The sequence below is a fragment of the Amphiura filiformis genome, chromosome 5 (genome assembly GCF_039555335.1).
Source record: "Amphiura filiformis chromosome 5, Afil_fr2py, whole genome shotgun sequence".
In the NCBI taxonomy this organism is placed as follows: Eukaryota; Metazoa; Echinodermata; class Ophiuroidea; order Amphilepidida; family Amphiuridae; genus Amphiura; species Amphiura filiformis.
In genome coordinates this window covers 65,468,852-65,493,281 of record NC_092632.1, presented here as the reverse complement: position 1 = coordinate 65,493,281, position 24,430 = coordinate 65,468,852, and the positions used below count along the sequence as shown (strand labels likewise).

The window sequence follows — 24,430 nt, the reverse complement described above, 5'->3', positions numbered from 1 at the left end:
CTGCCTCTTCCAGATGCAACATTGAATACCAGCAGTTTACAACTCGCTATTGAGACGTCTTGCAACGTCTGACGGTGGTGAGCATCCAACTGCGCCCCACTTGTTTGTTAGGGCTGAAGAAAGTCGAGCAGATAGTACAGCTACCCAAGGCGAGTTATTTCAGCTGTTTAGAGAAACAAGATTCGTTCAATATTAGCTAATATTGGATAATCTTGAATATTAAAATGTCCAAAATGTATCTATAAGGTGACCTCAATGTTTATCAACAAAGGCAAGGGACTGGTAATATCGATATGTTTGTGTGAGTGAACACAATGCAACCACTACACTGTTCAATAGCATAATTGTGATGTGGCGGGAGTTTTAAAAACACGAGCCCTGAACAAAATATGATGCGCGCGCATACTGCCAGGCAAAAACTACTGACAGGCATTGACGTCAGAAGTCACCTCATCTATAGTTTGTGACTGTTATACAATTAATCTACGAATTATTTGGGGTTTTTTATGTCGCATTATCAATGAAAACTGATGGGTACCAATCATTTTGATAAAGCTTGTACCTTGAGCTAATTGTAAATCCATTCCTTTGTTATTTCTATTCATAGTTAGTACCCCCATAGTACATTATGTCACCGAAGACCTCATCAGTAAGACAATGGTTAAAACGCCTTCTTCTTAACATTAAGCTTTTCTGAAAAAAAAAAAAACAATTTCAATGTGTTGTCGGTGTGCACGTTGTGCAGATCTCTGCGCCTCTCCTACTCTGATGTATTGATAATGAACACTGCAACTAAAGCGACGGAAAAACCATGTTCAACGGGCGGACGGGCCTTTCAAGTAGAGTCGGTCGGTCGTGTTTGACCATAAAAAAGCGTTTAAAATCATCCAAAAAATGCATTAAGTGCATGTTGTCACTAGCTTCGATCGCGTTGTTATTCAAAACAACGGATTTTACGTGCATACAGGAAAACAATAAAACCCCAAATATGGGTTGGTCGGGCTCGTAGAACAGGGTTTTATTTGTGTCAGCAGGCCTGTAAAATTGAAAACGGCAACCACATCAACAGCAAAAAACCAAAAAACAAACAAAAAAACAACAAGCAGGACAAGCAAACCACAAAACACGCAAAAACTAACAAGCATGCAAAACAAACAAACAAGCACGCAAAACAAATATATAGGCCTTATCACAATTTAATCTATTTTGATGTGTAGGCCCTATATAGGCCTCATAACGCTTCCTTTTGTATAGGCCTATATTCAAAACTTGCATCGTTGCAAACCTGAAATGGGGATAATTGAAAAATTCTTACTTTTTGGATGTGTAAAAAATTCCCCTCCTCCCACCCTCCTAAGCCTGCTCTCTACACGTACATGTACGTGCTTAGATGTAGATAGATTTATACAATAAAACAAATAATGTAGCAATTTTAAAAACCTACCTATAAATAAATAGTAAGCTTGCAACATGTTTTCATTGTTGCATAAGAAAATTATTGAAAAAACATGGTTTTATAGTTTATTATTATTTGAATGATTAAAAACCACCCCGGGGTAAATCACTTACTGCAGATGTTGTGCATGCATACTGATCAGAGCCGGTAATCTGTTGAATCACGCCGTCTTGTCGAACATGGCCAATATGGGACCACAGATATTGGAACACATATGTTCCAATATCTGTGATGGGACGGACAGTTTAATACAGAGACAGACATAAAACATTCTTGATGTACTCACTTTGTCCACAACAACACACAGTTCTATAATCTGTGCTTTGTCCTTTCTCAGAGGGTGGATGTTCAGTTCATGAAAACAAAGGGAGCCCTCCTGCAATTTGAAAAGGTTAATTATCCTACCTGCACCCTTTGCAAACTGCTGCAGTCTGTTTGGTCCATGGTCGTCCTGTAGCAAATTTTGACAAATATAATTTTTAAATTAATTGCACTATTTTTTGATCACAAGAATGATTTAGTTGAAATCTCATGCATAAATTGATGGAACTTTTAAAACCCCAATAGAAATTTATAAACAAGCCCCTGCAAAAATGTTTGCCTCCGGGGTTTGCCTCGAGAAGTTTTCCAGCCCCAAGAGAAATGGAAATCATTAAAGACTGGGGCTTAACGGTGCCCCAAAAAACGCAATTCACTTATCGTACAGCCCAACGTCTCAACTAAAATACCGGTGGGAGTCCAGCCACAGCTCCCGAGCGCTGCCACCGCCAATTGGACAACAAATCTGTGGTTCAACTCCGATGCAGAAAAATTAGCAATATAAAAACAAATTGGAACATTGAATAAATGAAGTGCAACATCGGACCAAAAACAGCTAGTTATGAATCGTTATTTCTTTTTAATGGCCCTCTGAATTTTGACCTCGGATCTTTGATTATGATTAGTTGTGTTAAATATGCCAATAAGAAAGACTGTCTGCATTTTATGAACTGAATTATATAATGTTTTTGGTGAGGAGTATAATTTACTTTTCATCCATTCACTATCCAAAATCACCATACCTGCAAATCCGTATAATGAGACCTTCCAAAATACCCAACTTCTACTGGATTATTTTTAAAGTGTGGAGAAAAACCTTCCAATTTCAATAGAATTTCAGGTAAAGTCTCACGCAATGCTTTGGAAACACAAAAATTCCGTTAGGTCTCAGCAAATGTTAACACTTTTCTTTGACTTTCTTTGAAATGGATATATTTTCAAATAAGCAACAAAAACGGGGTATCTAAGTTAATTGGACAGACAGTAGTAAGTAGCTCTAGTCTTTGTTTGCTTTGGCTAAATCCTGTTCAAGTGGTGGGTTAACCAAAAAATAACGAGGGGACATTCCTGAACCTCGTTGACTTGGGGATGATTTGAAGTGACCGCCAATATTATGACCATTTGATATTTAATATCAGCAATGTGGAAAAAAAGAAATAATAATAGCACCAAATAATGTACCCTTTTACTGAAGTCAAATGATATATCATTGTAAAGCTTATGATATATATTTTCTAAACACGGAAGAAAACAAAATTGACCAGGGGCCGACTTTACGAGCGTTTCGTGATGGACGGTCACATATGCGTATTCTAGTTCTTTACCTAGCCGGGGGGTTTACAACCCCCCGAGCTAGGTCCTGTTTTTCCTATCCGATTCTTATTACCTAGACGGAAGCATCCACCTACTGTGTAAAATCCATTTGCATATGCATCGGCTATACCACACGCCTATAACTTGCATACAGAATTGGGGTCAAAGGTCATTAAAGGGGTAAAATCTTACAATTGCATTATCTGGACATCTGTGAGGGGTATGGGGCTCAAACTCGGTGACAACAAATCTCATGACCAGGGGAACATTTTGCAGGGGTCAGGTAAAAGGTCATGCAGAGGTCAAATTTTGGAAATGCATTTCCTGGACATCTGTAAGGGGTACGGGGCTCAAACTTGGTGACAACAAGCCTAATGATCAGGGGAACATTTAGGAATACTTTGCAGGGGTCAGGTCAAAGGTTATATGGGGTCAAATCTTATAATTTCATTTTCTGGATATCTGTTAGGGGTGTGGGGCTCAAACTCAGTAACAAATCTCATGACCAGGGGAACATTTTGCAGGGGTCAGGTCAAAGGCTTTGCAGAGGTCAAATCTTATAAATGAATTTCCTGGACATCTCTAAGGGGTACTGGGCTCAAACTAGATGACAACAAACTAGATGAACAGGGGAACATTTTTGGAACATTTTGCAAGGGGTCAGGTCAAAGGTCATCTGGGGTCAAATCTTAAAATAGCATTTTCTGAACATCTGTAAGGAGTACGGGACTCAAACTCGGTGACAATAAACCTCATGACCAGGGGAAAATATTTGAAACATTTTGCAGGGGTCAAATACCTCCACAACACCAACACGCCCAGCTAGGTTTGTGGTCTATGACCACCATTTGCCACCAGTTATCCCTGTTCTTTGACATCTATGGTTCAATGTATAGGTACCGCGTGAACATTGTAGTGTAGTGCGATAAAATCAAGAGTGTTTTTTGAAATCCATGCTGCACATCAAAATGTAACCAAACTACTTTTTTGGGTGTGACGCAGGACCCAGTATGTTAATGGACAGGGAGGCATGCTGGAAGGTCTTGCCTTTCAAGTAGAGTCGGTCGGTCGGTCGGTCGTGTTTTGACCAAAAAAAATCATTTAAAAAAGTCATTAACAAAATGTATTTTGTCACTAGCTTCGAGCGCGTTTTTATTCAAAACAACGGATTTTACGTGCATATAGGAAAAATAATTAATAAAACCCCAAATATGGGTCGGTCGGGCCCAGTTCCAATAATTGAAACTCACGGCTCCTCAAACGAATGTTTGTAGTTACTACAACCGGATCGGGCCCGTAGAACAGGGTTTTATTTGTGTCAGCAGGCCTGTGAAGTTGAATGAAAACAGCAACCACATCAACAGCAAAAACAAAACAAGCTAGCTAGCAAAAACTAACAAGCAAGCAAGTAAACAAACAAACAAGCACGCAAAACAAATATATATGTGACGTGTCATGTCAAAAGGAGACACTTTTGGGCAGGTTATCAATTTTGAGATTTTTACATATCTTAAATATAGAGATATTTTGCTCCACAACGCCGTTTTCCCCAATGAAATCGGACATTCCTAAGCGAAGATATTGAGTCCGTAAGTTATGGTATTATAAAATTGGAAATTGAGATATCGGCCTTTAAAAATATTATTGACAATGTTGAGAGTAGGAATTACCTTGAAAATGTCTTAAAAATGCAAGATGCCAGTTATATTCCGGTCTAAAACTATCAGACAATATTTTTTAACAGTAATAACATCACAAATTCGCAGCAAACCCAAATTGTGAAAAAAATCACCCCGGACAGATTTTTGGCTATTTCTCCATTTACGATCCTGCCCAAAAGTGTCTCCTTTTGACATGATACGTCACATATATAGGCCTCATAACGTTTCCACTTGTATAGGCCTATCTCGAGTAAGTAAATATGTTTTAAAACGTCAACGTTACTAGCTGTTACTTACGTCCATCAGATTGCATTCCGACAGCTCATTCGCTATCCAGGCGCGTCCATCCCGTTCAACTACAAGCACACATTCTGACTTCCAACTAAAAAAAACATGCATAAATGCACAGAACAATCTTTTCAAACAGAAACAAAATGCAAGATGCACCAATCACAGAGAACAGAGTGAAACAGGTGTTAAACAAAAAGATGAATCAATGGGCGATTTTAATCTCAATACGCTGGCGAAGTTACATAATAATCGGGTTTAACTACCATAGCAATAGGTGAAAACAATTTTTGAATATACCGCGCTGCACTGATACGTTCACGCGGTACCTCTCTGCATTGAACCTTTATCATGCTGACCACTTGCACCTGTAAGATTAGTATCTTTGAAAAGACTAGTATTGTATTCAATCTATGATTGCAGTCATACACAGGTAATGAGTGTAACCTGCTTGTAGTGCAGCGCGATATGTTCAAAATTGTTTTCACCTATTGCTATGCATGGTAATTAATCCGATTAATTACGTAACTTCGCCAGCGTATGGGGCTACTCACACGGGTGATTCCATTTGAAATCTACCTCTGTGGGAGATTAACATCATGTTTTCAATAGGTGGTATAATAGATTTCAACTGCAATACCCCAATTTGAAGCTAAAAGTCACGGCATTTCTCAATATGAGCCTATGACAAAAAATGCCAAAATTATACACTTGACTACAATCAAATGCAAATAAAATAGACAAATAAAAAATAAAATAAGATAAAATGAAATGAAATGAATTAAAAAAAAAAAAAAAAAAAAAATTAGATTAAAACGAAATAAAATAAAAGCAAAACCCGAAATCATTCGTTTTGTATTATTTCATAATTGTTTTGTGGTTCGTGCATTCGTTTGTCTGAGAAATTACCCAGTTGAAATTTTCCCATTTTTTTGCAGTTGTTGAACTTGATATCGGCAGTGAAGAACTACTTGCTATCAACACTCATCAGTAGATACACAATCAATGCATGGTTCGCATTTCTCTAACGATTGCTCTGATTGGTTCTCGATATCGGCATGAAAGCAGATAGCGCATTGACGATCTACTTTCTATCAGCAGTAGATAGGGCATTGATGAACTACCTGATATCAGCAGTAGATAGCGCATTGACAATCTACTTGCTATCAGCAGTAGATAGGGCATTGATGAACTACCTGATATCAGCAGTAGATAGCGCATTGACGATCTACTTGCTATCAGCAGTATATATCGCATTGAAGAACTACCTGATATTAGTAGTAGATAGCGCATTGACGATCTACTTGCTATCTGCAGTAGATAGTGCATTGAAGAACTACCTGATATCAGCAGTAGATAGCGCATTGACGATCTACTTTCTATCAGCAGTAGATAGCGCATTGATGAACTACCTGATATCAGCAGTAGATAGCGCATTGACGATCTACTTGTTATCAGCAGTAGATAGCGCATTGATGAACTACCTGATATCAGCAGTAGATAGCGCATTGACGATCTACTTTCTATCAGCAGTAGATAGGGCATTGATGAACTACCTGATATCTGCAGTAGATAGCGCATTGACGATCTACTTGCTATCATCAGTAGATAGGGCATTGAAGAACTACCTGATATCAGCAGTAGATAGCGCATTGACGATCTACTTTCTATCAGCAGTAGATAGCGCATTGATGAACTACCTGATATCAGCAGTAGATAGCGCATTGACAATCTACTTGCTATCAGCAGTAGATAGGGCATTGATGAAAACCTTAATATAAGTAGTAGATAGGGCATTGATGAACTACAATGTACCTGATATCAGCAGTAGATAGCGCATTGACGATCTACTTGCTATCAGCAGTAGATAGGGCATTGATGAACTACCTGATATCAGCAGTAGATAGCGCATTGACAATCTACTTGCTATCAGCAGTAGATAGCGCATTGATGAACTACCTGATATCAGCAGTAGATATCGCATTGACGATCTACTTTCTATCAGCAGTAGATAGCGCATTGATGAACTACCTGATATCAGCAGTAGATATCGCATTGACGATCTACTTTCTATCAGCAGTAGATAGCGCATTGACAATCTACTTGCTATCAGCAGTAGATAGCGCATTGATGAACTACCTGATATCAGCAGTAGATATCGCATTGACGATCTACTTTCTATCAGCAGTAGATAGCGCATTGATGAACTACCTGATATCAGCAGTAGATAGCGCATTGACGATCTACTTGCTATCAGCAGTAGATAGGGCATTGATGAACTACTTAATATAAGCAGTAGATAGGGCATTGATGAACTACTTAATATAAGCAGTAGATAGTGCATTGATGAACTACCTGATATCAGCAGTAGATAGCGCATTGACAATCTACTTGCTATCAGCAGTAGATAGGGCATTGATGAACTACCTGATATCAGCAGTAGATAGCGCATTGACGATCTACTTGCTATCAGCAGTATATATCGCATTGAAGAACTACCTGATATTAGCAGTAGATAGCGCATTGACGATCTACTTGCTATCTGCAGTAGATAGCGCATTGAAGAACTACCTGATATCCGCAGTAGATAGCGCATTGACGATCTACTTTCTATCAGCAGTAGCTAGCGCATTGATGAACTACCTGATATCAGCAGTAGATAGCGCATTGACAATCTACTTGCTATCAGCAGTAGATAGGGCATTGATGAAAACCTTAAGTAATAGATAGGGCATTGATGAACTACCTGATATCAGCAGTAGATAGCGCATTGACGATCTACTTTCTATCAGCAGTAGATAGGGCATTGATGAACTACTTAATATAAAGCAGTAGATAGGGCATTGATGAACTACCTGATATCAGCAGTAGATAGCGCATTGACGATCTACTTTCTATCAGCAGTAGATAGCGCATTGATGAACTACCTGATATCAGCAGTAGATAGCGCATTGACGATCTACTTTCTATCAGCAGTAGATAGGGCATTGATGAACTACCCGAAATCAGCAGTAGATAGCGCATTGACGATCTACTTTCTATCAGCAGTAGATAGGGCATTGATGAACTACCTGATATCTGCAGTAGATAGCGCATTGACAATCTACTTGCTATCAGCAGTAGATAGCGCATTAATGAACTACCTGATATCAGCAGTAGATAGCGCATTGACGATCTACTTGCTATCAGCAGTAGATAGGGCATTGATGAACCACTTAATATAAGCAGTAGATAGGGCATTGATGAACTACTTAATATAAACAGTAGATAGGGCATTGATGAACTACCTGCTATCAGTAGTAGATAGGGCATTGGTGAACTACTTACTATCAGCAATAGATAGCTCAATATGGTGTCCCCTTTGACAGACGTGAGAAATTGGTCAGTTAGTAGAAGACTATTATGTAGAGTTCGTGACCAACTCATAGAACAAAGATTTGAAAGTTATTTTGGGATCATTGATTGATTCTGAATCAATTTAGCTTGGGCTCACCTCCTGAAACTTCCGGGCATTCCGGGGAGGGGTCAATCAAGGTTACATGGGGTCAATTTTTCAGAATGCTCCAATTATGTCAAGTAATATATCAAATTACTCGTGTGGTCATGAGGATTCCAAAAATGTATAGTTTGTTATGTGTCAGACCTTTCAAGAAGGCGCTATGACGAAAAAATGTTCATAGGTTAACGACCTTTTTGAATTCTGACCATAGTAAACAACGTCCGATTTCGGTAATTTTGGTGTCTAATTATATGTTTTCTTGCATGAGAAATACAACTAAGCAAATTAAAAAACTATACAAGGATCAGATGACCCTCTTTTGCAACATGGCTGCCAAAAGCATCCATATTGTAATTAGGAGGTCATCGGTTCCTTGTACAGTTTTTAAGTTGCGTGGTTGATGAACTACTGGCTATCAGCAGTAGAATGATCATTTATGACAGTAGAATGCTCATTGATGAACTACTGGCTATCAGCAATAGAATGCTCATTGATGAACTGCTGGCTATCAGCAGTAGAATGCTCATTTATGAACTTCTGGCTATCAGCAGTAGAATGCTCATTGATGAACTACTGGCTATCAGCAGTAGAATGCTCATTGATATACTTCTGGCTAACTATACAAGGATCAGATGACCCTCTTTTGCAACATGGCTGCCAAAAGCATCCATATTGTAATTAGGAGGTCATCGGTTCCTTGTACAGTTTTTTAAGTTGCGTGGTTGATGAACTACTGGCTATCAGCAGTAGAATGATCATTTATGACAGTAGAATGATCATTGATGAACTACTGGCTATCAGCAGTAGAATGATCATTTATGACAGTAGAATGCTCATTGATGAACTACTGGCTATCAGCAGTAGAATGCTCATTGATGAACTACTGGCTATCAACATTAGATATCAGCTTACAAATACAAATATGGTTGGTTTTATTCAACTGAATATAACGTGGCTTTGGTGTAAGCAAATACAGCAATAATTTCGTTGATTTAAACGACCAGAATCTGCTCTTTTCAATGATATTTTCATTTAGAGCAGATTCCTTATAAATTTTGTAGAAAAGTGCCACAAATATGGTTGATTTTTTATTGAATCAGGTTGATAATTATCCCGAGATAATCAGGTTATCCCGAGATAATCATATTATCCCGGGATAATCAGGTTATCTCGGGATAATTATCCCGAGATAATCATGTTATCCCAAGATAATCATGTTATCCCGGGATAATCAGGTTATCTCGGGATGATTATCCCGATATAATCATGTTACCCCAAGATAATCATGTTATCCCGGGATAATCAGGAGAGTCGCATCTCATCTCCAAGCAGTATACTTCATAGAAAGAAGAGACCTGGACAAACCCATTGGATAACCCTCGGGGATAACCTAGATAGAAAGACGGTATTTAAAGGGATCTGAATTGCCTTTATAATACCAGACGGTATGTGGACACGGAGGAAGGAATTAGTAGTATGGAAGTTTCTCCTATACGTCAGACAGCAAGTGTAAAAACGCACTACAGTCAGTCTACTCTGAAGTACGAAGTATGACGCGGACGCACACATGGTGCCGACTTAAAATTGAAGGCACGCATACGTGCAGCAGAGGCAGAGACACGGCACTGCGCACTGTTTACGCGCTGTATACGCGCGCATTGTCACTTTGTACTTCAGAGTGGACAAACTGTACCCTGTCTGTTAATTATTAAACTAAGCTTTTAATAAGCTTTCGATTTTTTCCGAAGGATCCAAACATGTTGTATTTATTTGTTTTTTATTTTATGTATAACATATTTATTACAATTCTCTACTTATAAAATAGACAAATGTAGAAGGAATAATCAAAAAGATTATTTTAAGAGTTCCCTTATTAACAGAGCATTATAAAATAAATGTATCAAAAGACATATAAATTAATATACAATTACAATACAATTCTTTATAAGGCAAAAAAAAAAAGTTGTTTGTTTGTCCTCCACCACCGCTCCTCAGTTTAAGGCCTGACCAATTTTTTTTTTTTTGTGGAGATTTGGAGTATCTCTGGACCTAGCTAGAGCTAAATGCTAGGATTTTTCAAGGTTGAAAATAAAAAGCCCCCCAAAAAACATTTTGTGTCTTCAATATATGCAAAGTTATAATTTGTGTTCATGTCATAGTCTATTATTATTAATGACTTCAAAGTACGTTGGATTTATATCCATTTTGAAATCATTAAAAGACTATGACATGAACACAAACTATAACTTTGCATATTAAAGAAACATTTTCCAAAAATACAATGTCGTGAAGGTAAATTAAAATGTCATAAACATATAGAAATAGGGTTGCAATAGAGATTACTGTGATTTAGATCTTCCTTAAAAAGTACAAACAATAATGGTCAACGGATCGATCCCTGGAGAGCTCCAGATGATGCACAAGTCATAGAGAATTCCACCCTCGGAATCACAAGACGTTGGAAGCGGTTTTTATACAAGAAACCTGATCAAATGCTTTACTATTATATGGAAAGATTGAAATTGGCGCCAATATTTGATTTGTCATGATCCACGGGATGCAGATCCCTAGCCATACCACAGGGCATTTTTTTTCTTACACGCTATACTCCGAGACACGCTATACCCCGAGAACTGCTTAACCCACTAACCGCTGTCCCCGAGAAAAAAGACACGCTATACCCCGAGAACTGCTAACCGCTGTCCCCGAGTCCTGCGGTCAGTGGGTTGTGAGCTGTCACTGGGTTAACAGTTCTCAGTATTAATATAGCATGGTGTCTTGGAGTATATAGCCCCGTGGTAGGGCTAGCAGAACCACTCTTCGACGGCTACCATCAGAGCATCCCCTGTTGATCGTCCTAGAAGAAATCCAAACTGGTTCATAAGAAGAGAATCTATGGAATCAAGAAAATATTACGATCTCTTGTGAGCCACCGTTTCCATAATTTTATTAATTAAAGTTTGGAAGGAAATATGGCAACCGTGCTCTGTTTTTTTTCAAACGGAAGGAAAATACCCGAGATCAAAACCTTTACAATGAGTAAGAAATTTGCCCAAAATGGGACACTTTGATCAACATATTCTCTGACCAAATATATATCATCCGGACTGATGGGACATAAATAAACACGCTTGGAAGTTGAATATCATTATTTTTCATTATTGTTATTGGGGCACCTGGTACATTCCATATTACTTCACCTGTGCACCATTCACATCTTACAAACACTGACGAATCGATGGATATGTCACGTCACTGTGCCTGCATAGGCGACTTCTCTACCACGCCCGGAGATATTCAATTCTGACTAAACAACTTGGAATGTATCGTGTGGGCAATATCCACTTGAGCGCACGTCTGGAAGAAGCGTATGTGGACAGTACCCGGTGGCCATCTTCAAGATATCAAAATGATCTCGGGGACAATAACCAGTGGAGAGCGTCTCCAGGTAAAGATCACGTGGTTGATAATTACTTGACACGGTCTTCATGAAATCTTGTGGACAATATTTTGAAGAATCATCTCCTTGATCTACATGGCTGTCATGGTCGTGATGGTTGTCTTTATTATCTTTTTCCGAAGGTGCAAATCGATGTTGAACGTACAAATCACCCACACCTAGACATTCTTGCTGTTTGCCCTTCATGTCACAAGTTGGGAATCCAAACTTGTCAGTGGTTGTATAGCTCTCATCAACGTTGGTATCAATACATGTGATATTTGACTCAAGTACGACGTTGGTGCAAGTTGTAATGTCTTCTACAGTGTCCATAGACTCTAATGTATTGTTTTCATTCTCACTTTCTGCTGAATCTTGCTCAAAATCGTCGGTACTTAAGTAATTCAGTGCGGAAGCAGACGGTAACATCCGGGCATTATTATAGGGGGGGGGGGGCTTTCTCCGCTTGCCGAGTTTTCACTCATTTTCACGCCTTTCTCATTTTGTTTGATGCGATGATTCAACGACTTGGTAGTACGGTCGATCTTTGCTACATCAGGAGAGACGCTTTTCTTATCATTGCCATCAGCAACACCAGACATGTTGCAATAAGGTGAAATGTCAGTAGGAGATCTCGGCCCAGAAGCAAGAGTATCTGTATCCGATATTTTAGGCAATCGGACAATATTGGCCGAGATGCTGGACAGGCGTGGAAACGGCCAGTGTTGATAATCACCAGAGGTGTCCACGGGATCAGATTGGTGGATTAGGTCAGCTGTATCCGCCGACACTGGCAGCGACGAAGCCGCCACACTAGAATGTAGCGAGATATTTCATCAATAATCTCTATGTTCTCTTGGCGATATGGTAGCGAAACTTGAGTCCTTCGAGCTTTTTCCTGTTGAAAATAACATGTACAATAACATTAAGAAAATCTTACGGTCGTAAGTTCTTGGGAGACGCAATCCAACAAAACCGTACCCGCGTCCACTAAGCAACGTAAACAAGAAATCTTATGAGCGGGAATGAGTGTTAAAATCCACTCTGTGTCATCGTAGCACCATTTACTCATGATTCAGAGTAGCTCTGGAAGTGAAAGTCACGCACATCATACCAAATATTGAGTGGAAGTTTTGCTCCAAATAAGAGTACATGTCTGATAATGCTTTGTTGTAAACATTATACTGCTCAAGACAGAAGTCAAGTAAGTATGCCACAATTACCATGATTACAATGGTTTTTAAAGAGGTGATCCAATTTTTTCATGTTCTGTTTCCTAACTTAGATTGAGGCCTGCCATCAAAACGATACGTTTTCTAATTCTGAGTTGAATAGCTCCAGCGGTTTTGATACACTTCCGGTGTCGTAACCCCAATAAGCCCAATCGGCATTGGAAGTTTGCAATGCATTGTAGGACAGTTTTTGCAGTTTTAGGACACTTTGTCCTTTGACCTTTCAGAAAATTCAGAAATATTGGGTTTTTGTACGTACAAAATATAATTTAAAATGTTTTACAATATTTAAAACAAATATAAAAAATATTAGTGTTTTATAAATTAATTATTTGGTATTTTTAATGATCATAATTGTGACAATAATAAGAAAATTAATAATAATTACGTACATTTTCCCGATATGTCAGAGGTCAAAGTGTCCCAAAACTGCTCTCAAAAACCGGAAGTTAGAATGGCGATTGGGCTTATTCACCACGTTTTTGTTCACACTTTCAACTTACATCGAGCGTTAAAATTTACTGAGGTAGTGAGAAATATACGCGTTTTTCCTGTTCTGATACCAAAATCTCAGTTTTGATGAAGAAAAATAGGGTTGAGGCTATCGATCGGATCAACAACCTTGAATGTGGTACTACACCCCTTGATAAATTTGTTACTATTTTTGCATTTTTATTAAAAATAATAACACACTGGTAACAAAAGTTATGTATATTATAGGGGCAAGGAATCCAGTTACTACACTGGAATTTCAGTGACTCAAGACAAGTGGTACGTTATTTATGATAAGAAAAGAGGTACCGCTAGAATGTACCTCATTTCTTAACATATAGGCCTATAATGAACCACTTGTCTTGAATCACTGAAATGTCAGTGAAGTAATTGTATACCTTGCCCCTATAATATACATAACTTTTGTTACCAGTGTGTAGTAATTTTTTGAGAAAAATGCAAAATTAGTCACACAATTTATCAGGGTGGTGTAGTACCACCTTAAGTGTGCCATAATTACACGCCCTGCGTTTTAATGACACCATTTCCACCAAGTAACTGATATTAATATGGACTTTTTATGCTCTTTGTATACAATTTGTATTGTTTGAAATTTGATGAAATAAACTGAAAGTAACTATAGTCGTGGATAATATGCTGTACATATTCTGATATTGAATAACAGAGTTGAATATCCAGTTGTGAAAGCACACAACACAATAGTACGATAACTCTTACTACCGTATTATGTAGGTTTCGCAAGGTTTCGTATTTAGTATAGGACCAAACAATAATTGTTTTGTTGTTTTCATAGTCTAATTTTGTCCAGTTTGAGAGAAACGACGAGGTTAGCTTAGTACAACAAGTCATACTTAGATTTTTTTTCTGAATTTTATCTTTTCTAGATCCACCCACATAAAAAAAAATCAACGTATAGATCCGGCCCTAAAGGTTAGCCCTTACATTCCAATAAATTGTTGTACTTGACAAGTACACGCTAAGAAATAAAGGTTCTAAAAAGGTTCTAAAGTTGTCCTCTCAGGAGAACCCTTAGAAGTTATCTAAAGAACAAAAAAATGGTTCCATAACCGTAAAAAAATGTGATACAGAACCGTTTTGGTTCTTTAGAGAAGCTTTAAGGGTTCTCCAAAATTAAAGAACCTTTTTGAGAGGTTCAAGAGAGAGGGTTCTTCTGAGGGGACAAAAAAGGTTCTACTGAGAACCTGTATTTCTTAGAGTGTACCGTACTTACCAGTATTGGATTGTTCTTCAAGGTATCATCAGTAACAACTCGGTAAAAGCAGCTACGACGAATGAGTATGATAATCACTATAACCATTGTCAATGAGACTACGATGATGATGAACCCAACCATCCAAGTCGAAACAGTATCTTCTGTACAAAAATAAAACAAAATGCACGAACCGGGTTAAGTTTTCGATGTAGTTTCATTTAATGTGCTTGGCAGCTTACGTAACACTTGATCAATTCCTTTTGTCTCTCCTATCCAGATTTATAAAACCTTTAGAGGACACTTCGTAAATCATGTTAACAGTTCACATCTGTTTGACCTCGTAAGAAAACCTCCTTTAAACCCATCTCGATCTCAATCATTGTTACCGATGCCTTAAAAGCAGTGAAAGTACAAAGGCGTGGCAAATCATCAATCGACCTCCCAGTCCGTGCCAAAATAATGTCCGCTAGTTTAAAATGTTACGCTTAGCCAAAGAAGGCACACTTCATTGATAAACCATCCAATACCTATTGATGTATGTTGTTTCATCAACTCGTAAAGAAAACCTACTTTCAAACAATATCCAAAACCTGGCAATATTGTACCTTATCGTATAGCTTTTTTCTCGGATCGATTAAGATGTATAAGAAACGCTCTGTTACTGGCACACATCGGTATATTATATAGGTTTCTAAATGTAAAACATTTGAATAAAATAGCTGCATGGTGAAAACTGGGAAAAGATTTTACACCAAAATCATGTTGTGAACTATCACTATTGAGTCTTTTCTAAGCCCCGGGTCAAATGGGAAAACACAGTCAATCACAATTGCTGGAAATTACTGTAAATTGCCGGAAATTATGCTAAATTGTGATCGATCACTATGAATCGTGTTAAATTTTGATAAATCACAGCAAATTGAGGTAAATTTTTCAAAATTATTTCAAATTTTGGACAAACGGCTAAAATCGCCAAAAATCACTAAAAACATCTGCTAAGAAAGCTTAAAATCTGCAAAATGGCTGGAAATCACAGTAAATTGCTGGAAATTATGCTAAATTGTGCTTAATTTTGATCAACAACAGCAAACTGAGGTAAACTTTACAAAATTGTTTCAAATCTTGGTCAATCGGCTAAAATCGCCAAACATTACCAATAAATCAGCTAAGAAAGCTTAAGATCCACAAAATGGCGATAAATTTAGCAAAAATAATGTGCGATTTACCGCGTTTTCCCATGTGACACAGGGCCTTTTTCTGTTGTAAAATATGAATATCATCAAGTGAGTACTTGCCCCATTGCAACTTACCGTCCTTAAGTAACTCGAACGTTGTTGTAGCAACATTTCCTTTCATATCCTTACTTCCACCGAGAAGGGAGTGCACCATGATGATGTAATTACCAGGGTGTAAGCCATTAACGTGGTAATATGTGTTGTTGGTCGTGTCTTCAACGAGAACTTCGTCCACGTTAACTGTATCGCTTATTAATTTGATTTGATATTGAGTAACGCACGTTGCACCATCGCCTTTGTTGTGATTGGACATAGGAGGTATCCATGAAATAAGCACACTGTCCTTCGATGTAGTGTTGGCCATTAGTTGCACCGGCTTTGTATTGTTGGCATCTTAAGAAATCATAGAGTAAAAAGACATTTTAAAATATAAACTTGCCTTTGAGTTCGATTGCCCACAAGTTTTGCAGGTGGGTTGCTCTATGAAACTCGGCGCTAACTAAAGTAATAACCCTTTGAAGAGAACCTGGAAGTAGACTGGTGTGTGTTTTGAATTTTGTTTACGATTTTGCCGTGACAGTGAAAATATTTATGAGGTATAGTAAAACAAATACAACATGTTTCATTTCGGGGAAGTAATCGAAACTACTGGTCCCTCGGTGTTGGATGATTTGACTACTTCCCTCCGCTGACGCGTCGGGAAGTGGTCAAATCATCCAACACCTCGGGACCAGTAGTTTTGACTACTTCCCCTCAAAACATGTTGTATTTGTATACTATCGCATAACTGCGACTTGTATGATATACGGCTCATTTGTCAACAATTACGGTATAATAACATCATATGCTGATAAATTAATTGTCTGTTATTATATTTCTTTTTAAACGGGCCTTTTCATGCCATTAACTTATATGTACATAATTATTATTATTATCATGTTATTCCTATTATTAGGATTGTTACTATTGTTATTATATTAGTTATTTATTACCATGATTTATATTATTATCATTATCACTATTATTGCTTCTACTTATCATTATTGAATTACATTTGTACATTGTATTATTGATTGGTGATTGGCAAAATAAAATATGAATGAATGAATGAGTGAACCTATCAACATATAGGAACTGTTGCATTGTAGAACCCTGATAGAAAATACACTTTTAGAAGACATACTTCTTGCAAGTTTTGTTGCTGCGATTACAAAACTACAGTGAAATGCCATAGGCAAAAAACCCCAAACAAAACAAACAAACAATATATAAATAAATAAACGAGAAAAAACAACAACTCGATATCATAAAACAAAAAGAGAAGTAGTAAAATTATGTTATACTTTTAATATGAGCACTAACATCATTAAACTTGTAACTATATATATCATATTCAAAACATGAAAATCAAAACGTATTTAGCTCTTTTAGTGGTATCATTTAAGAAAGTTAGGTACTTAAAGAGGTTGAAATAGTGTATCGCTTGGAAAATGTAGAACAATTAAAGTGACCTTGAGAAATTGTACGTCAGAGTTATACTCAAAACGGTTTTTATGTCTTCATATGTTAAAAAGAAAAAACACCACATATCGTATTTTTTCGTTCTGTTGTTGTTGTTGTTTTGTGCAACGAAGGTAATCAGTGGTGATAAAATAAATTAAAAAACACCACCAACAACAACCAAACACAGACAAAAATATTTGATACATTGGCATCTTACCCATTTTGCTTTCAGTTATGAATGTCAGATCACTGGATGCATATCCTGCGGAATTATGCGCAGAAACCCAAATATTGTAGCTATGCCATCTAGACAAATCACGCAGTGTTGCCATGTATCTCATATTAAGCCCATTGGGCCCATTCCGTACTGGGAAAGTCACAAACTGAGGGATGCATTGGATGTCACATTGGTAGTGAATTCGGAAGTAAGTGATGTTGACGTTCCACGATTCCGTTGCAGGAGGCTGGTAATGTCAAAGAGAATTACAACAACACATTATTTTGAACAACCATTTTGAAAGGGACATGCGTATTGATACAATATTTGATGGGTGTAAAGGATTTGTGATGGATACTTAACAAATAGTAAACTTTACATTACAATGATGCGAGTTTTCCTACATTTGCTGGCCAGGGTAAATCAAGTGACATTGTCGAATGGACATAATTTTCATTTTACGGTGTGAGATGTAACCAGATCAGGTAAAACCAACATACATATACTAGTAATCAACATTGTTGATCCAAACTTTCAAATGATATCCTAACCTCGCATGTGATTAATTGATTAATCTATCGATAACTTTCATTCGCCTCTCACAGAAGTTACGAAAATATGTACAGTATAATAGAGTGCGTACCTGCCAATTGATTCCTATGTCTCTCAAATCTGGCTTCTCACAATCCACGGTTGTGTTGAAGATAGAAGGTTTGGATGGTTTGTTATGTGGTGCTGAATGGAGAATAGCAAGGGAAAGAATATACATAATAAGATTTTAACTCTTGATCTCAATACAAAGATATTTACCTCCGTAATTTTTAGCTGTTGTTACTACAGCCTTCGTCAGCGGAATGACCTGATCGCGCACTCTTGAAGTGTGAGTCACCGGGACATCACGTCGACCTGGACAGAGTCCAAATCTGGGATAAGGAACCCCGATGGTTTGAGAGAGGAGTTAAGGAGGCCATTCACATCAGGGCCAACCAACCATCTCTGAACATGAAGCTGGTAGTTTGAATAAAGACGGAGGGCGCTACAAGTTACCAAAGGTCTATGGCCCGATTATTACGTCACACTTCAAGAGTGCACGATCGGGTCATTTCGTTGACGAAGGCTGTAGAAGCAACAACTGAAAATTACGGAGGTAGATATTTTTGTATTGAAATCAAGAGTTATATAAAATCTTTCTATACTGGATTACCAATACAGATGAACTTTCATCCTAACATATACAAGCTTACGTTCCATAGTGTAGTCTTAATAATGAAGGCTTTAAAGGACGGGTGTTTCTCACCAGTTTTCAAAATTCTTATTCATATATACAATAATTGTTTTGGCCTCTACAACTAACCTGACTGTTTTGTCTTGATGTAAATTGTTCTGGTATCAGCGCTGTATCTCTCCTTATAAGACGCTTGTAGCCGTAAGGTGTAGTTGGTGTTTGGCTTAATATCATAACTATGCTCATTGAAAGTCACATTTGTAAACTCGGCATTATTCTTAAATTCCATACGCGCTGTTGGCCCTAGAAAACAAAGACGGATACTCGTACATTAGAAAGTCTGCTTGCATCTGACGACAACAAGAATAATAATCGGAAAAAGCGAAGCAGTGTTTTCGAACGTGTACACAGCTCAGCGCTAGGCCTACCTAACTGTCAGAAATGAGCCCACTCTTCAGTCCGCTTGTCAAGAGACGAGTGCATGTAAAAAAGCCTATTTGTTCCTATTATCATGATAAATTTGGACAGTGCTTTTGACACACACCAGTCCGTTGTATTTTACGTCTTTGCCCTTTCAACAAAAATGAATACACAACATTTCTCTTTCTCCATAAAGTATTGCAAATTTTTAAATAATTGCAAAAGTACAAATTGCGTTAATGTTGCGCCACATATGCTGCCGCGCGGTATTTAAAAACATAATTACACAACACACTCGTACATACATACATACCAATTCTTTGATTTCTTGATTCCAGAGTGTAATTGAAGAAAATGTTGGATAAAAGTCCTAGTTGTGTCATCTGCAACGGTTTGCCCTCGGCGTCTTCGTAAGGCGTGAGAGCCGTTCGTAACGGGGTCGAAAAAGACCACGCAGTGACATTTATTTGATCAAGTAACACCTCTGGAGCACTTACACTCACTGCTAGAAATATCGAGATGACAATAAGAAATATATATTATAATCGGCAAAAACATGAAAGAGTCAGCTTCTTTGTATCATTCGCTTAACTATACATATGACATATGACACACCATTGGCCAGCCATCAAGGTTTAATATTTGTGTAATATTTATTTTTACGTAGTAAAGTGCACTTTAGCCCCCGATAGAGGGCAGGACCTGTAGAATGAGGGAAATTAATGGGTAAAAAAGGGTACAAAAAAAGGGTACAAAAAAAAAGCGCTGTAGATAACGTAAGGTTACACCTTGCTTTCTTGCTTGTTGATACTGGCCCCCAGCTCCACCCCCCCAAAAAAACCCATCAAGGCTGCAATTCCGGCAGGGTTGAGGCTGGAAACTCGAATAATGAGTGCTTGCAATTAATAAGAGTTCCAATACATAATGGCCCCGCAGGGCAAGAAAGAAATGCGTAACATTGTAAGTTAACGACAGCCCGTCACCTTTTGGGCGCACACCACTAAATAATCTTCCCATTGAAACACGTGTAAAAACACCGGTTTTCTTTGCTCATTTTGAGGCCTTTTGGGCTCGTTTTAAAATATTTTATGATGACCAGTCGATTGCAAATCGATGAAAGTTTAACATATGTTTCAATGTATGGGGGTTCTTCCATCTCGTTTTCCCGCTAGGAGGCCGCGAACAGCGCCCTCACTGTTTTTGACATGCTCTCAAGACTGCAAACCCGATTCTGCCATTTTTTAATTCGCGGACCTATTTTCTCAATAATTATCAAAATGCGACTTTTTGTGCTACCTCAAATTTATGTATAGGCTTTACACTTTAATTTAAGCTATAATTCGCCACTCTTTCTGATTAATAAGTCTAAAGACCAGCCCAAAATACCTCAAAAAGTTTCTGTTTTTTACCGGAACTCATTAGGGTTACACAAATGGCGCATTGATTTAGTGGTGTGCCCCCTTCAAGGAATAATGATGTTCATAAAATCGAATTTTTTATATTTTTCTTGAAATATAAAATGTTTTGAGTAAAACACTCAAGGTTTGAGTGCTCTGTGACATCCACATCAAGAGAAATGTCCTATCAAAGATGCATGGTGCATTCCAAAAATGTGCACATTTTCAACATTTTGACCATTTGTGCTTATTTCCCAACATTTGCATTAAATACCAATTCTCAACATATAGTTTTAGACCGTTTATCTGCTAAAAACCGCTTTAAAATGAAAAAGAAATTAGGTTTCATAATGGCAAAGGTCTATATATTAATGATTTTACAACAATCACCCCCCTATAAAATAATTAAGATTTGAGAGGTTTAAAGACTTGTGCCGATTTGTCACCTTAAGACAATTTTGCTTCAAATCTGAGAAATCTTAGTTTTCTCACAATTTTTGACAGTTTCTTTAACTTTGAAGGCCTCTGAGAGAATAAACTTAGCGCGACTTGCATCTAAAACGCATTAAATATATTCACTAACATAAAACTATCTATTAAAATTTAAAAAACGCAATTTAATCGACAGAAAACTTCAATTTTGGCTGAATCTCTCAGGAGCACGATTTTACGCCTAGGCCCTTCGAAGGGCGCACACCACTAAATAATCTTCCCATTGAAACACGTGTAAAAACACCGGTTTTCTTTGCTCATTTTGAGGCCTTTTGGGCTCGTTTTAAAATATTTTATGATGACCAGTCGATTGCAAATCGATTAAAGTTTAACATATGTTTCAATGTATGGGGTTCTTCCATCTCGTTTTCCCGCTAGGAGGCCGCGAACAGCGCCCTCACTGTTTTTGACATGCTCTCAAGACTGCAAACCCGATTCTGCCATTTTTTTATTCGCGGACCTATTTTCTCAATAATTATCAAAATGCGACTTTTTGGTGACTCAAATTTATGTATAGGCTTTACACTTTAATTTAAGCTATAATTCGCCACTCTTTCTGATTAATAAGTCTAAAGACCAGCCCAAAATACCTCAAAAAGTTTCTGTTTTTACCGGAACTCATTAGGGTTACACAAATGGCGCATTGATTTAGTGGTGTGCCCCTTCAAGGAATAATGATGTTCATAAAATCGAATTTTTTATATTTTTCTTGAAATATAAAATGTTTTGAGTAAAACACTCAAGGTTTGAGTGCTCTGTGACATCCACATCAAGAGAAATGTCCTATCAAAGATGCATGGTGCATTCCAAAAATGTGCACATTTTCAACATTTTGACCATTTGTGCTTATTTCCCAACATTTGCATTAAATACCAATTCTCAACATATAGTTTTTGACCGTTTATCTGCTAAAACCGCTTTAAAATGAAAAGAAATTAGGTTTCATAATGGCAAAGGTCTATATATTAATGATTTTACAACAATCACCCCCTATAAAATAATTAAGATTTGAGAGGTTTAAAGACTTGTTCCGATTTGTCACCTTAAGACAATGTTGCTTCAGATCTGAGAAATCTTAGTTTTCTCACAATTTTTGACAGTACTTAAACTTTGAAGGCCTCTGAGAGAATAAACTTAGCGCGACTTGCATCTAAAACGCATTAAATATATTCACTAACATAAAAACTATCTATTAAAATTTAAAAAAACGCAATTTAATCGACAGAAAACTTCAATTTTGGCTGAATCTCTCAGGAGCACGATTTTACGCCTAGGCCCTTCGAAGGGCGCACACCACTAAATAATCTTCCCATTGAAACACGTGTAAAAACACCGGTTTTCTTTGCTCATTTTGAGGCCTTTTGGGCTCGTTTTAAAATATTTTATGATGACCAGTCGATTGCAAATCGATTAAAGTTTAACATATGTTTCAATGTATGGGGGTTCTTCCATCTCGTTTTCCCGCTAGGAGGCCGCGAACAGCGCCCTCACTGTTTTTGACATGCTCTCAAGACTGCAAACCCGATTCTGCCATTTTTTAATTCGCGGACCTATTTTCTCAATAATTATCAAAATGCGACTTTTTTGGCGACTCAAATTTATGTATAGGCTTTACACTTTAATTTAAGCTATAATTCGCCACTCTTTCTGATTAATAAGTCTAAAGACCAGCCCAAAATACCTCAAAAAGTTTCTGTTTTTACCGGAACTCATTAGGGTTACACAAATGGCGCATTGATTTAGTGGTGTGCCCCTTCAAGGAATAATGATGTTCATAAAATCGAATTTTTTATATTTTTCTTGAAATATAAAATGTTTTGAGTAAAACACTCAAGGTTTGAGTGCTCTGTGACATCCACATCAAGAGAAATGTCCTATCAAAGATGCATGGTGCATTCCAAAAAATGTGCACATTTTCAACATTTTGACCATTTGTGCTTATTTCCCAACATTTGCATTAAATACCAATTCTCAACATATAGTTTTTGACCGTTTATCTGCTAAAAACCGCTTTAAAATGAAAAGAAATTAGGTTTCATAATGGCAAAGGTCTATATATTAATGATTTTACAACAATCACCCCCCTCCTATAAAATAATTAAGATTTGAGAGGTTTAAAGACTTGTGCCGATTTGTCACCTTAAGACAATTTTGCTTCAAATCTGAGAAATCTTAGTTTTCTCACAATTTTGACAGTTTCTTTAACTTTGAAGGCCTCTGAGAGAATAAACTTAGCGCGACTTGCATCTAAAACGCATTAAATATATTCACTAACATAAAAACTATCTATTAAAATTTTAAAAAACGCAATTTAATCGACAGAAAACTTCAATTTTGGCTGAATCTCTCAGGAGCACGATTTTACGCCTAGGCCCTTCGAAGGGCGCACACCACTAAATAATCTTCCCATTGAAACACGTGTAAAAACACCGGTTTTCTTTGCTCATTTTGAGGCCTTTTGGGCTCGTTTTAAAATATTTTATGATGACCAGTCGATTGCAAATCGATTAAAGTTTAACATATGTTTCAATGTATGGGGTTCTTCCATCTCGTTTTCCCGCTAGGAGGCCGCGAACAGCGCCCTCACTGTTTTTGACATGCTCTCAAGACTGCAAACCCGATTCTGCCATTTTTTTATTCGAGGACCTATTTTCTCAATAATTATCAAAATGCGACTTTTTTGGCGACTCAAATTTATGTATAGGCTTTACACTTTAATTTAAGCTATAATTCGCCACTCTTTCTGATTAATAAGTCTAAAGACCAGCCCAAAATACCTCAAAAAGTTTCTGTTTTTTACCGGAACTCATTAGGGTTACACAAATGGCGCATTGATTTAGTGGTGTGCCCCCTTAAGCAATGCTTATTACCTTAATGTAACGTTGACCAACAGAGGGCGTCAATTACATGAGATGCTGTCATCCAGAGGAAAAGAGGATACTCTACCATGATTCTAAACATGGGATGCGGAACAGTATCCCATGTATTTTTGCATGTTCTACTACTTA

The 24,430-nt window shown here is 37.5% G+C and overlaps 1 protein-coding gene across 1 annotated transcript; it reads right to left on the bottom strand.

The window, feature by feature from the left end:
- Positions 1–12,741: 12,741 nt before the first annotated feature.
- LOC140152336 (uncharacterized) lies at positions 12,742–20,030 on the bottom strand. The gene is made up of 7 exons (XM_072174640.1): positions 19,847–20,030; positions 19,243–19,416; positions 18,532–18,623; positions 17,889–18,135; positions 16,244–16,561; positions 14,952–15,094; positions 12,742–12,873 (listed from the first exon to the last, which is right to left on the bottom strand). The coding sequence occupies exons 1-7, from the start codon at positions 19,914–19,916 to the stop codon at positions 12,742–12,744; spliced, it is 1,176 nt and encodes a 391-aa protein (XP_072030741.1). The 5' UTR covers positions 19,917–20,030.
- Positions 20,031–24,430: the final 4,400 nt, after the last annotated feature.

Excerpts from the sequence above, each read along its gene's own strand:
- LOC140152336 (XM_072174640.1), bottom strand. The coding sequence starts at position 19,916 with ATGACACAACTAGGACTTTTATCCAACATTTTCTTCAATTACACTCTG. Across the intron at positions 19,417-19,846 it reads ATCAAGAAATCAAAGAATTG|GGCCAACAGCGCGTATGGAA; the intron begins GTATGTATGTAT and ends TTTGTTTTCTAG. Across the intron at positions 15,095-16,243 it reads GTTCGAGTTACTTAAGGACG|AAGATACTGTTTCGACTTGG; the intron begins GTAAGTTGCAAT and ends ATTTTTGTACAG.